The 13,394-nt window shown below is 38.6% G+C and overlaps 1 protein-coding gene across 13 annotated transcripts in view; it reads left to right on the forward strand.

Annotated features, from left to right (window-relative positions):
* PCLO (piccolo presynaptic cytomatrix protein) overlaps positions 1 to 13,394 on the forward strand; it is a 526,538-nt gene that overhangs the window by 36,469 nt on the left and 476,675 nt on the right. For all 13 annotated transcript variants that reach the window (XR_007918164.2, XR_007918166.2, XR_007918167.2 and 10 more), the window contains exon 3: positions 1,252 to 2,661. Coding sequence is in view for 10 of the 13 variants with exons in the window: in XM_051842632.2 (XP_051698592.2) it covers positions 1,252 to 2,661 (1,410 nt within the window). In the remaining 3 variants the exon portion in view is untranslated. The remainder of the gene's footprint in view (positions 1 to 1,251; positions 2,662 to 13,394) is intronic.

The raw sequence follows: 13,394 nt of genomic DNA on the forward strand, positions 1-13,394 counted from the left end.
AATAGCGGGAGTTGGGCTGAGGCCAAATCTGGGAGCTGAGAACTCAATGCAGCTCTCCTATTTGGGTGGCAGGAGCCCAATAACATGTACCATCACCACTGCTTCCCAGGATCTGCCTTAGCAAGAAGTTGGAGTCAGGAGATGGAAGCAGGTATCAAATCCAGGGACTCCAAAGTTGAGATGCAGGTAACTTAAAAACTAAGCCCAGTGTTTGCCCCTTTCACAGGTTTTTGAAGCCCTCTCCATAATATATGTTTACCCAAATACCTGTATTACTTATGTATATCACTCTTTCATGGAGATTCATAAAATTTAAAATGAAACCATATTTTTCCTTTAAATCATGCTATTTGTTATGGTTTTCAAATTTTCAAATTTATTTTTAGCTTATTTGAATGACAAAGAGACAGAGTTTTCAAACCGTGGTTCACTCGTCAAGGTCCCTTAACGGTTATGGCTGAATCAGGCTGAAGCCAGGAGCCTGGAACTCAGTCTGCCCTCATGTGAGCAGCAGGTACCCAAACACTTGAGCCATCACTGCTGCCTTAAAGTGTGTGTATAAACAGGAAGCTGAATCAGACTCCAACCGAGGCACTCAGATATGGGAAGCAGGCATCCCAAGCAGCATTTTAACACTGTACTGAATGCTCGCCCCTATTTATGATTGTTTGTGGCTGATATAATTATTTTTATTTACTTTCTTTACATAGAATGTTCTTTTTCTACTCCAACATGTCTAACTATGTTTGTTTCCACACATTTGAGTATGTCACCTTGGAGGGGGAAGTAATGCTTTGTTAATTTAAGAAATTAGCAATATGTTTGTAATTTAACAGGCCTACTTTGGGCTGTATGACTAAAAACTGTTTATTAGTCATCAATAGAGTAGATATAATTGATTAGTGGAATATAATAAATTAAAAGTCATGTTTTATTGCCTATGTTTTTCTGTTTCTGAGAGTAATTAGAATTTGAGTAAACCAAAGGCAAACAATAACAAAATTAACATGAAATTACATATTGATTCTTACCTTTTATTTTCCTTAAAATGTAGGATTTTGTGTTCTCTGAGACTCATTGGTTATATTTTAATATGATGACACATTTTATATTTTAATGTAAATCACAATAATTTGGTCTATATTTTATGCTTTGCATGAGGAGAGAAATCATTTCAGAGGGTATCTTTCATGTTTTGAAAATGGCTTTTACTCTATCATCTCAGTGACTGTTGTTTTCTATTATTTCTAGATACAAGAGTGGCTCTGTTTAAACTGTCAGATGCAGAGAGCTCTGGGAGGTGATCTGGCTCCCCTTCCATCTTCACCGCAGCCCAAACCACAGACTGCCCCTGTTTCTTCTCCAGCAGCACCGAGAAAGACATCCCCACCATCACAGCAGAGTTCCCCAAAGAAGGCTACTGCACCCAAAGAGGATATCCCAAAGGCTCCCGAATCTAAAAAGCCGCCACCACTAGTGAAACAGCCAACCCTTCATGGCTCTCCCCCAGCCATGACCAAGCAGCTCCCTGTGGCAGAGTCCTCGTCCAAGCTGGCCACTCCCAAAGAACCTTCTGTCCCATTGGAACAGGCCAAGGCCCCTGCTGATGCTGATAAATCAAAGCATCCCCAGACAGTGCAGCCACCCACAGGTGTTGATGCTTTGTCATCAGCAACAACAGCACCTGATACCCTGAGCTCCAAAGTGCAATCAGAGAGTCCAGTGAAAACAGCCCCTCCTCCAAAAACAGACTCTGCCAAACCTTCTCAAAGCTTTCCACCAACAGGGGAAAAAGTCACTCCATTCGATTCTCAGGTCATCCCTCGACCTGCATCAGATTCAAAACTTACTTCACATCCGGGGCCTGGTTCAGAGAGCAAAGGTCAAAAACAAGTTGATCCAGTTCAAAAGAAGGAAGAACCTAAGAAGGCACCAACCAAAATGAGTCCTAAACCAGATGCCAAGCCAATGCCAAAAGGGTCACCTGCAGCTGCTGGCTCACGACCTACCACTGGCCAAACTGCCCCTGCATCTCAGCAGCCCCCAAAGCCTCAGGAGCAGGCAAGGCGTTTCAGTCTGACCCTGGGAAGTATTACTGATGCTCCTAAGTCACAGCCCACAACCCCTCAAGAAACCGTGACTGGGAAACTCTTTGGGTTTGGAGCATCAATCTTCAGCCAGGCATCAAATTTAATTTCCACAGCTGGCCAGCCTGCACCTCACTCACAAGGTGGGCCAGGGGCCCCAACTAGACAAGCCCCTTCCCCTTCACAGCCACCTGCTTCTCAGGGGCCACCCAAATCCACAGGTCAGGCACCGCCATCACCTGCAAAGGTTACACCTGGGAAAAAGGAATCAAAAGCTCCAGTAGCAGAAAAATCAGCATCTAAAACAGAGCAGTCTCCAGCAGTTAAAAGAACAGAAGCAGAAAAGCAGCCCCCAGCAACTAAGGATAGCAAACCTTCAGCAGCAGCTGGGCCTCCAAAAACTGTCCTTCCTCCTGAACCCAAGAAAGTCCCCAAGCCAGAATCAGCCTGTCCTCTCTGCAAAACTGAACTCAACGTGGGATCACAGGACCCTCCCAACTTCAACACTTGCACTGAGTGCAAGAAACAAGTATGCAATCTCTGCGGGTTCAACCCCACACCACACTTGACTGAGGTAAGCAGTTCATGTTACGTGGGAATGTGGGTATGCGTCTACTCTGAAATCTTTTGATGAGCAAATTTCTGAGCAAAATGTACGTATCCAGTGAAGAAAACAAATGAATGTTGATATCTTTGAAGAAGTTTCAATGGCTTATTGTGTGCCTGCCTTCTTGGGAATTTGTGTTGTTTGTACTTTTATGGGCTAGTGATGCACCCTAAGTAAGAAGATGAAATTAGCTGATAAAATAATGGGTCTTAATGCTTCATGAGTTAAAGACCCATTGTTTTGGACGATTAGTTGGTTTTCACAAAAGAACTCCAAATAAGAGCTGTAATTAACTGTTTCCACGATCTCTAATCCTTCTAGACACTAATATATTACAAAGAGATAGATCAATATATTACAAAGAGATAGATGGATCTGGTCAGATCCATAAATGATATGAAATCTGTTATACAAAAACTTAGACTTTGTGTAAGTTAACAGTGTTGCTTAGCAGAAAACATATCATGGGTATGCTTCTTATAATTCTATTTGAGATATTGTCTGATAATATAATAGAGCACTTTACAAGGAACTGTGAAAATAAAAAATACATGGGTTTTTGTACTAATGTGAACAATTTAAAACATTCTTTTTCTCCACAATGTAAATGAACAAAAGGTAGATGGTGAATTTCTACCTAATGTAGTCAAAGAATGCATCCATAGATATCAGTGGCATGTTAGAACTGTTAGACTTTTGGATCTTGGGACATGGAGGGTAGGGATGGCAAACAATCACTGATATCTTAGATAAATTTAAAAAAAATGAACATTTGGGAATTCAATTAAAATAACTTTATTGCTTTTATACAAATTAGAATTTCTTAAGGAACAATTCACTTCACTATCCTTGATTTTGTAATTCTTTAGAACAGAGAAGTTGAATGTATTTTATAGCATGTATATAAAGGAAGCATCAGAATTCGGTTTTGGTAGTGTTTTTGCATTAAATGATTTTTTAAGGAATAAACTATAGAACAATTTTGTATTTTACTTTAAAAAGACATTAGATTGATTTGTCCTACCTGTTAACCATATGAAAGTGTGATAAATAATGTTTTCTGAGATCCATTTTAAAGTAGATAAATTTTGATTTCTGTCAATATGTCACAAGTGATAAAACTATAATAGTTATTACAGAGTTTTGGATTCAATGTAAATGCAGAACAAAAAGCAAACCTTAAATTATTTTATAATTTTTAGCAGATTGGTTCTTTGGTTGTGTTTCATGAAGAAGAAACATTTTTTTTTCTTTTTTTTTTTTTTTGATTACTTGTGTATTTACCTTTATTGGGATCTTTTTATTTCTTTACATACCTTGAGTTAATATCTGCTGTCTTTTCATTTCACTTTTGGTACTCCCTTGAGCATTTCTTGTAGGTACAATGGTAATGAACTCCCTCAGCTTTTGTTTACTTGAAGATGACTTCATTTGTTCCTCTATTTATTTATTTATTTGGCAGATAGAGTTACACAGTGAGAGAGACAGAGAGAAAGGTCTTCCTTCTCTTGGTTCAGCTCCCAAATGGCTGCTATGGCTGGAGCTACGCCAATCCAAAGGCAGGAGCCAGGTACTTCTTTCTGGTCTCCCACACGGGTGCAGGCGTCCAAGTACTCAGACCATCCTCCACTGCCTTCCCGGGCCACAGCAGAGAGCTGGACTAGAAGAGGAGCATCTGGGACTAGAACCAGGCGTTCATATGGGATGCCGGCGCCGCTGGCTGAGGATTAACCAAATGAGCCACAGTGCCAGCCCCTTTCTCACTTTTTAAAAATACTTGTTTATTTGAAAGGAAGACTTAGAGATGGAGAGAGAGAGAGAGAGAGAGACACCTTCCATCCCCTGGTTCACTCCCTAGATGGCTCCAACACCCAGGACTGGGTCAGGCAGAAGCCAGGAGCTTCATTCAGGTCTTCCATGTGGATGGCAGGGGCCCAAACATTGGGCCATCTCCACTGTTTTCCCATTAGCACAGAGCTGGATCTAAGCAGCCGGGACACGAACTGGCGCGCATCTGAGATACCGTCACATGCAGAGGCTTTACCTGCTACATAGCCGCAATGATGGCCCCAGAAAAAAAATTTTTTTTCTTGTGTATCTATTTCACTTATTTAAAATAATTGTACTCTTTTTTGAGGAGACGGAGTATCAACACAGTGCAGTTAATTTAAATAGTTATAAAACAAACTGTACCACTAAAAACAAAACTAATTTCTGTGTTTAAAATATATTTTCTGTAGTGTACTGGGAGTACTATAACATAGAATGTTCTAAGGTAAGGAATATCATGTGAACTTGTGTATACTGTATTTGTATTCCTACCTGTAACTTGTATTCTGCATGTGTATGTATACACGTGGACCCTAGTGATTGAAATCCTGTCATTGTTGAAAAGTATGAAATGAGAACTGCTTGAGTAGAGAGAGATGATAGACCTTCCTGGGGAATCTTTGATTTTCTGAATTTTGGTAGGTTTTATGTTGAAAGTGGTAGTTTGAAAAGGAGATTTCTTGAATGAACCACAGAATAACCAAGGACATGCCTGAGATTTTAATGAGTTGGATATAAATTGTCTGAAATAGTTAGATGATTTAAGTGAGGTACTGCCTTGAAGTGGGATTTAGACAGTTTGTCACTATCCTAATTATTATGCTGTATGGCAATGTCTTTTAATTTGAAACATCATAGTTCAGAAGGAAAGAAAGTCTGATCTAATGAAATGACCAGTGTTTATGGCTCATCCTAACTGTACTGATCCGTAAAATGTTTTCAGTTAGTATAAGGATTTCAAGTAACCTCTGGTTTCAAGGTAAGTCCACTGACTAGCCTGGCATCAAGGGTGTGCAAGCATCTGAGCTGAGTTAACCCATGTTTCTATTATTATTATTATTATCATTAGATAGACTTTGGCACATGGTGGAAGAAGTTAGTTGAAAAGAATGGTGCGTGTTTGCATATGTATGTGTATATATGTGCATATGCATATGTTTGTATATCATATAAACATTCCTATTTTACACACACACACACACATATAGGAGTATATATATCCAGCAAATTTTAAGTATGATTGATGGGCGTAATTCGTGCTGTAATTCCGGTGTTCCTGTTAAGTCTTTTTTCACTTCCCTCAGTTGGAAGTTAGGAAAGCGTCTCCTCTTTAATCCTGGTCTCTCTTTTCTTCATTCTGATGGTGTTGTTTTTCTTGTGATCCAGCATTTTCTACTTCTTTCTTTACTGTACATTGGTGTTCATTTCAAAAGGGACATTCTGAAAATTGTTGGATTTTGTATTATTTTAAGAAATAATATTCCAGATTTCCATACATTTTCTAATAAAACCTACTTTTGTATATTACAAGCCTCTGCTGCTCCTATACCAGCTGCTATGAAACTGGACTTTCTTTCCTGTTGGGGACACCAAAAAGGGATGGGGGTGTATCGTGTGTGTGTGCATGTGCATGCACACATGTACACATGTCCCCCCCCCCCCCATCCTCCACTACTATTTTGTTCCTGTGGTTTGTCATGAGTTGGGGAGCTGGAGCCAGTATCCCTCTTCCCCCACTTGTTAATGAAATAGACCTGTCTCTAAATTTGTTTCTGGTCTCCTTCTCTTTTATACAACATCCCTCAGTGCACCTGAGGAGGCTGAGGGCTGGCTGCCTGTTGGCCAGGAGGGGGTGAATGAATACCAGCTTTACAGTTTGTTTGATGCCCAGTTTGTATAAATGACACTACAATCCATCAGCCTCTGATAGCAAGGGGCAGTTCTTTTATAGGCTTTAATTTCTGCCAATTCAGGGAATCTTTTGTCTTAGAATAAGTTTTTTAAATTTTTAAAAATCTTTTTAACCTTTATTTAATAAATATAAATTTCCAAAGTACAACTTTCGGATTATAGCGGCTTTTCCCCCTATAACCTTCCTCCCTCCCGCAACCATCCCATCTCCCACTCCCTCTCCCATCCCATTCTTTGTCAAGTTAGAATAAGTTTTAAAAGTGGTAGTAGGGCTTTCTGAAAGAGATACTTTTACAGAATTTCAAATGCTTTCAAAGCACTCTGAGAAAAATAGCCCAAGTTGTTCAGGCACTAATAATCCTACTTGTATTTGAGTGCAAAAGAATTCAAGATGCTCATAGTGGGTATTTAACTATCTTTCCACACTTTCTAATGTGACATTTTACTATGAAATAAGACTTAAAACTATGTTACCTTGTATTTCAGGAAATCCTAGCATCAGAAATTTGCTTCCATGGCAAGATAATTATGCACAGTGTAAATGATGTAGAAATCACCAAGCATATATTTGTCACTAGGCAACAGATGAATCTTTTTGCTCTGATTAACATACATTGGTGAAACTTGTGACCTCTCAGATCTTCGCTGTAGCTGAAGAGTTGGGCTGGGGGGAAGGTGGGGAAGCGCTTCTGGGTTCTTCAGCAAATTTGAAAGATGGCCTGCCCAGTGGAGATGTGTGACCTTTGTGTTTGGCAAACACAAGTTAGTGTCACTTTACTTTAATAATAATTAGTTAATGCTTTAAAAAGCATACATCCAATAATTAAAGGTCTGTAAGGACCAAGCCTCCCACTCCTGCCCCAGGAAACTTTAAAGGCTACAAGAATGATCAAAAAGAAAAAGAAGCTACGAATAGTCAGTTTCAAAAGAATTATATCATAGAGTTCTTTGTGCTATGTGGAAATTTCTAGCTTCTAGTTCCCTAGGCAAAGAGAGGACAGCTGGTATCACTTTGTGATTGTCAGAAAATGCAGATCAGCAGGTCTCTAGAAAAATATTTCAATCATTAACTTCTGGAGAAATTTGATATGCCACTTTTTTATTGGTCAATATTTATTAAACATGTTCAAATAGGGTTTAAGTAAAGAGATGTTTCTGTTTAAACAAATTTAAACAAAAATGTAATTTATCCCATGGGTATCCATTTTTGAATGCATATTTATATAGTTCATATTCTATTCATATGGAAATTCTGTATCAGTACATGTGATTGAACAGCTTAAATGCCATTTGAAATAATGATTACTCAATTAAGTGAATTTAGGTTGCTAACTTTTTTTTTTTTGAGAGGTAGAGTTATAGACAGTGAGAGAGAGAGACAGAGAGAGCTAACTTTTTTATTATAAATAAGATGAACATTTTTGGATAGAAATACTTGAAATTTTAACTGCTTCCCAAAAGAAGCTTGCTCATGGAAAGGTCACCAAATCAAGGTGTAAAGGCCCTGGAGTGTCAGATTCTCTGCCACTACTAATATGTGTGATTGCTTCCTCACCATAGCCTCTCCTAACTTTAATAATATTATTTAAAACACTATTTGTTTGGAAATCTAATCATGCTATAATTTTGCTTGATTAGTATTTCTTTGTTTGCCAGAGAGTTTTTAATTTTAGATTAATTTAAATGGATGATCCTAATTATGACTCAGACAAAACACTGTGCAATGTTTAAAAGGTAAATTGATGTAAATCATGCTGCTTTTTATTTTTATTTTTTATTTTTTTGGTAAAATTCTAACAGGTGTGGTGATTTGGTTAGGTTTAAGTGAGACTCATTGTGCCAGGCACTTTTCTCACCTATGAAGCAGGTTTTACACCTCGTTTAGAGATTAGGAGAATGAATATCAGAAAGGTGCAAGTTTCAAGTCGCAAAGGTATAATTCAGTGCTTAGTCGGTGTTTCTCCTTACTACACAATATTTCAATAATTTAGGAAACTAGATAACAAATGCCACTTGTCTGTGCTCTTTTACTTATAAATTGTGTCAGTTGGTAATAACTAGAATTTTAATACCACAAAATTTGGACATGTATATATCAAATTCAGGTAACATTTAGGAGCCATGGAGTTGTTGAATTTAGAACAGGATGATTCCAAAAGTTCAGAAGCATGGAGAACAGCATCATTATGCAGCTTCTCCTTCCAGATAAGTCTGACAGCATTGATAGGTGAAAGCAAGTAGCTCAATGATAAAATGATGCTTTATACACTGAGTGTGAGAGCATAAAACATATTTGTTGTAGTTGCAAACAAGTGCTGTTATTTTTCCTGTCAGTGCAGGCAAAGACTTCACTACATGAAAATAATAAACATTTAAGTGTGTCATTGGTGATAGTAGTGACTGGGTCTGCTTCTGTTAACAGTTTTGTGCGCTCTCTATAGTTAGATTTCTAGAAATGGAATCCCATTTTCTGTGAACTTTTTGAAGTATTGTCATGTAATAGTCATTAGCTACACATGCTGATGAGCACTGTGGCTAACTCAAATTAACATGTCCTGTAAGTATAAAATGCACTGAATTTCAAAGGCTCACTATGATATAATACAAAATACGTCAGCAATACTTCTGTGTTGATTTTTATGTTGAAATAGTTTTATTTTAGTATATTAGGTTAGTATTATTCTTATTTGATGAGCTGTTCTTTTTTGCTGGTTCCAGCTCCCAGCTGATCTTTTGTGGAGACTATTTTTTTTTTAATTTCCCTAATCTTGGACTTTATCCTTGTAGTAACTAATATCTCTAAGATTTACAAAGGCTGTATGTAAGGTTGCCTTTGGCATGTTCTGAATTTACTCTAGTTCAATTAATACTGATAAGGCTTTTTTTTTCCTATTAAATATTGCTGCTACTACTGCCTTTTTATCATTTCACTTTGCAGGTGCATTTTCATGCACTCTAGTGTAGTGTGTGATGATCTTTCTTTCTCTCTATACAAGAAAACCATGAATATTCTTGTATTTGCTGCAATCTGCTTACCTCTTCCAGGGCTCAACTTCCTCTGTTACACAAGATAACTGGTTATTTCTGTTGCATAGATTGGTCTCAGGTAGTAGAGAGGTCCTGGCCTAGTCTAGGGACTGAAGTTCCTAGGCCCTGCTACTCCTCAGCAAGCAACATCCACACTACTGCTAGTGTTCTGTGGACATACCTATCTTTAGGTTATTATAGCAGCCTATATGCTCTACTCAACCCTCTGTTACCAAATGATTCCTCTCATCGTTTTAGAACTCTTGGCTCTGTTTATACTCTCACTTTCAGCTTTAGGATCCATTGCTACTTAGAAGACTCAGAAATACAGAATACTTGAACTGGAATGTGTCACCTGGTCCATGTTTTTTTCCTTGTTTCTTGAGCATTCATTTTATTTTAAAACTCTGTTCAGATAATTTGAATTACAAAAGTAATATCCTTTTTTATTTACAACCCATAGAGTAGTAAAGTGTCTCAAGAAAAATTGAATAGCTTTTTCTTACCCATGCACATAAGTCAGTATTCAATATGTATTCAAATGTATTTTATTGCTTTTTACTTGTTTTTTTTTTTTTTTTTAATAATGGTTATATGGAAATAGAGACATGTGTAAGGAGTTTAAATTTTTAAAAAGTTTTATGACCTAGTTATATTTAACATTATTTATTTTGAAATGACTGTATGATCTTACTGTACATATTTTCATTGACTTCTTTTTTTTACTAAGCATTATATAATGAATTTTCTCAAGTGAACATTCACTAACTTCCCTCCTAGTATTTATGAATAGCTGCATAATATATCATTGTATGGCATACATTTTTCCCCTTGAAAAGTAAGAAATTGAGAGTCTTTCCAATTACTTCTGTATAAACAGAGCTACAATAAAATGTCTATTCATGTGTTATACATTGCAATTTTTCCCCAAAGAAACCATTTATTTATTGACATCCTTGGTTAAATTTATTCCAAGGTATTTGATTTTTTGTAGGTCTTGTGAATGGGATCAATCTTAGAAGTTGTTTTTCAGCTGTAGCATTGTCTGTGTATACAAAGGCTGTTAATTTTTATGTATTGATTTTATATCCTGCTACTTTACCAAACTCTTCTATAAGAGTTCCAGTAGTCTAGTCTCTTGGTGGAGTCTTTTGGATACCCTATGTATAGAATCATGTTATCTGCAAGTAGGGATAGTTTGACTTCCTGATTCCCAATTTGAATTCCTTTGATTTCTTTTTCTTGTCTAATGGCTCTGGATAAAACTTCCAGGACTATATTGAATAGCAATGGTGAGAGTGGACATCCTTGTCTGGTTCTGGATCTCAGTGGGAATGCTTCCAACTTTTCCCCATTCAATAGTGTTGCTCCCCCTCTTCGTGGAGGAACAACACAGGACCCTGCACTGTTCTTTTGTCTGCTCGGCCCTCCCCGGGTTTGCTGCTGGTTCTTCCCGGGTTGGCTACCGACCCTTCCACCTCCGTGGAAGGGCGGTTCCCCCTGCCACTTTCCCCACTTCAGTGGGGGAGTGGCACACCGCCGGCCGGCCGGCTCTCTCAGGGGCTGCACAGGTGTTCCTTCAGATAGATGTTCCTTGTGCATGTTGTCTCTCTCCTCTTTTATAGTCCTCTTCCACCAATCCCAACTCTGCTACCCACATGCCGAGTACGCTGCTCTCCTCCAATCAGGAGCAGGATCAGCTCCTGCAGGTCATCACTCAAGTTGGCGAGAGGCAGCTGCGTAGAAGTTGTTACTCCCTTCTCAGCGCCATATTGTGGGAGAGCAGATGCATAGAATAAGTCTTAATTCCAGTAACAGTCTAGGCCGAGTTGTTCCCCTCAAATAGAATACTGGTGGTGGGTTTGTCGTAAATTGCCTTGATTGTGTTGAGGAACGTTCCTTCTGTATCCAGTTTCTTTAGAGTTTTCATCATGAAAGGGTGTTGTATTTTATCAAATGCTTTGCTTTTTGTTATTCAGTTTGTTAATGTGATGTATTACATTGATTTATTTGTGAATGTTGAACCATCCCTGCATACCATTCGATAAATCCCACTTGGTCTAGGTGAATGATCTTTCTGATGTGTTGTTGGATTCAATTGGTCAGAATTTTATTGAGGATTTTTGCATCTATATTCATCAGGGAAATTGATCTGTAGTTCTCTTTTTTTGTTGCATCTTTTTCAGATTTAGGAATTATGGTGATACTGGTTTCATAGAAAGAATTTTGAGGATTCCCTCCCTCTCAGTTGTTTTGAATAATTTGAGAAGAAGAGGAGTTAGTTCTTTTTTAAATGTCTGATAGAATTCAGCAGTGAAGCCATCTGGTCCTGGGCTTTTCTTCGTTGGGAGGGTCTTTATTACTGATTCAATTTCCATTTTGGTAATGGGTCCTGTTTATGTTTTCTATGTCTTCATGGCTCAATTTAGGTACATTGCTTTTATGTGTCCATGAATCTATCCATTTCTTCTAGATTTTCCAGTTTGTTGGTATACAGCTCTTTGTAGTAATTTCTGATGATTCTTTTTTATTTCTCTGGTGTCTGTTTTTACATTTTGTTTTAAGTGCAGTTTTATTGATTTGGGTCTTCTCTCCTTTTTTTGGTTAGTTGGGCTAATGGTGTATCAATTTTGTTTATTTTTTCTTTTTTTTTTTTGGAATTTTTTTGACAGGAAGAGTTAGACAGTGAGAGAGAGAGAGAAGAGAAAGGTCTTCCTTCCATTGGTTCACCCCCCAAATGGCCGCTACGGCTTGCACGCTGCGCCGATCTGAAGCCAGGAGCCAGGTGCTTCACCCATGAGGGTGTAGGGCCCAAGTACTTGGGCCATCCTTCACTGCCTTCCCAGGCCACAGCAAAGAGCTGGACTGGAAGAGGAACAACTGGGACAGAACCGGCACCCCAACTGGGACCAGAACCCGGAGTGCTGGTGCTGCAGGCGGAGTATTAGCCTAGTGAGCCCTGGCACTGACCTGTTTATTTTTTCAAAAAAACAGTTCTTTGCTTTGTTGATGTTTTGTATTTTTTTGTTTAAATTTTGTCGATTTATTCTCTAATTTTATTATTTCTTTTCTTGTACTAATTTTGGGTTTGGTTTGCTATTGTTTTCCTAGATCCTTGAGATGCATTGATAGCTCAATTATTTTGTGACTTTCCAATTTCTTGATGTAGGTACCGATTCCTATAAACTTTCCTTTTAACACTGCTTTTGCTGTGTGCCATAATTTTTGATATGTTGTATTGTCTTTATTTGTTTCCAGAAATTTTTTGATTTCTCTTTGGTTTCCTCTATGACCCACTATTCATTCAAGTGTATGTTTTTCAGTCTCCATATGTTTGTATATATTCTAGAGATTCCTAAGTTGCTGATTTCTGGCTTCATTGCATTGTGGTCTGAGAAGATGCATGGTGTGATTTTGATTTTTTTGAATTTGCTGAGAGCTGTTTTATGGCCTAGCATGTCGTCATTGCTAGAGAAGGTTCCCTGCACAGGTGAGAACAATCTGTATTCTGCAACTATAGGATGAAAAGTTTTTAGAAATCTGTTAGGTCCATTTGGTCTATAGTGTCAATTACCTCTGCTGTTTCCTTGCTGATTCCCTGTCTGATCTGTCTATTGCTCAAAGTGGGGTATTGAAATCCTCCATTATTATTGTATTTGAGTCTATGTCTCCCCCCCCCTTTTTTTTTTGACAGGCAGAGTGGACAGTGAGAGAGAGAGACAGAGAGAAAGGTCTTCCTTTGCCGTTGGTTCACCCTCCAATGGCCACCGCGGCCGGCATGCTGCGGCCGGTGCACCGCGCTGATCCGATGGCAGGAGCCAGGAGCCAGGTGCTTTTCCTGGTCTCCCATGGGGTGCAGGGCCCAAGCACCTGGGCCATCCTCCACTGCACTCCCTGGCCACAGCAGAGAGCTGGCCTGGAAGAGGGGCAAC

The sequence above is a fragment of the Oryctolagus cuniculus genome, chromosome 3 (assembly GCF_964237555.1).
Source record: "Oryctolagus cuniculus chromosome 3, mOryCun1.1, whole genome shotgun sequence".
NCBI classification, from domain to species: Eukaryota; Metazoa; Chordata; class Mammalia; order Lagomorpha; family Leporidae; genus Oryctolagus; species Oryctolagus cuniculus.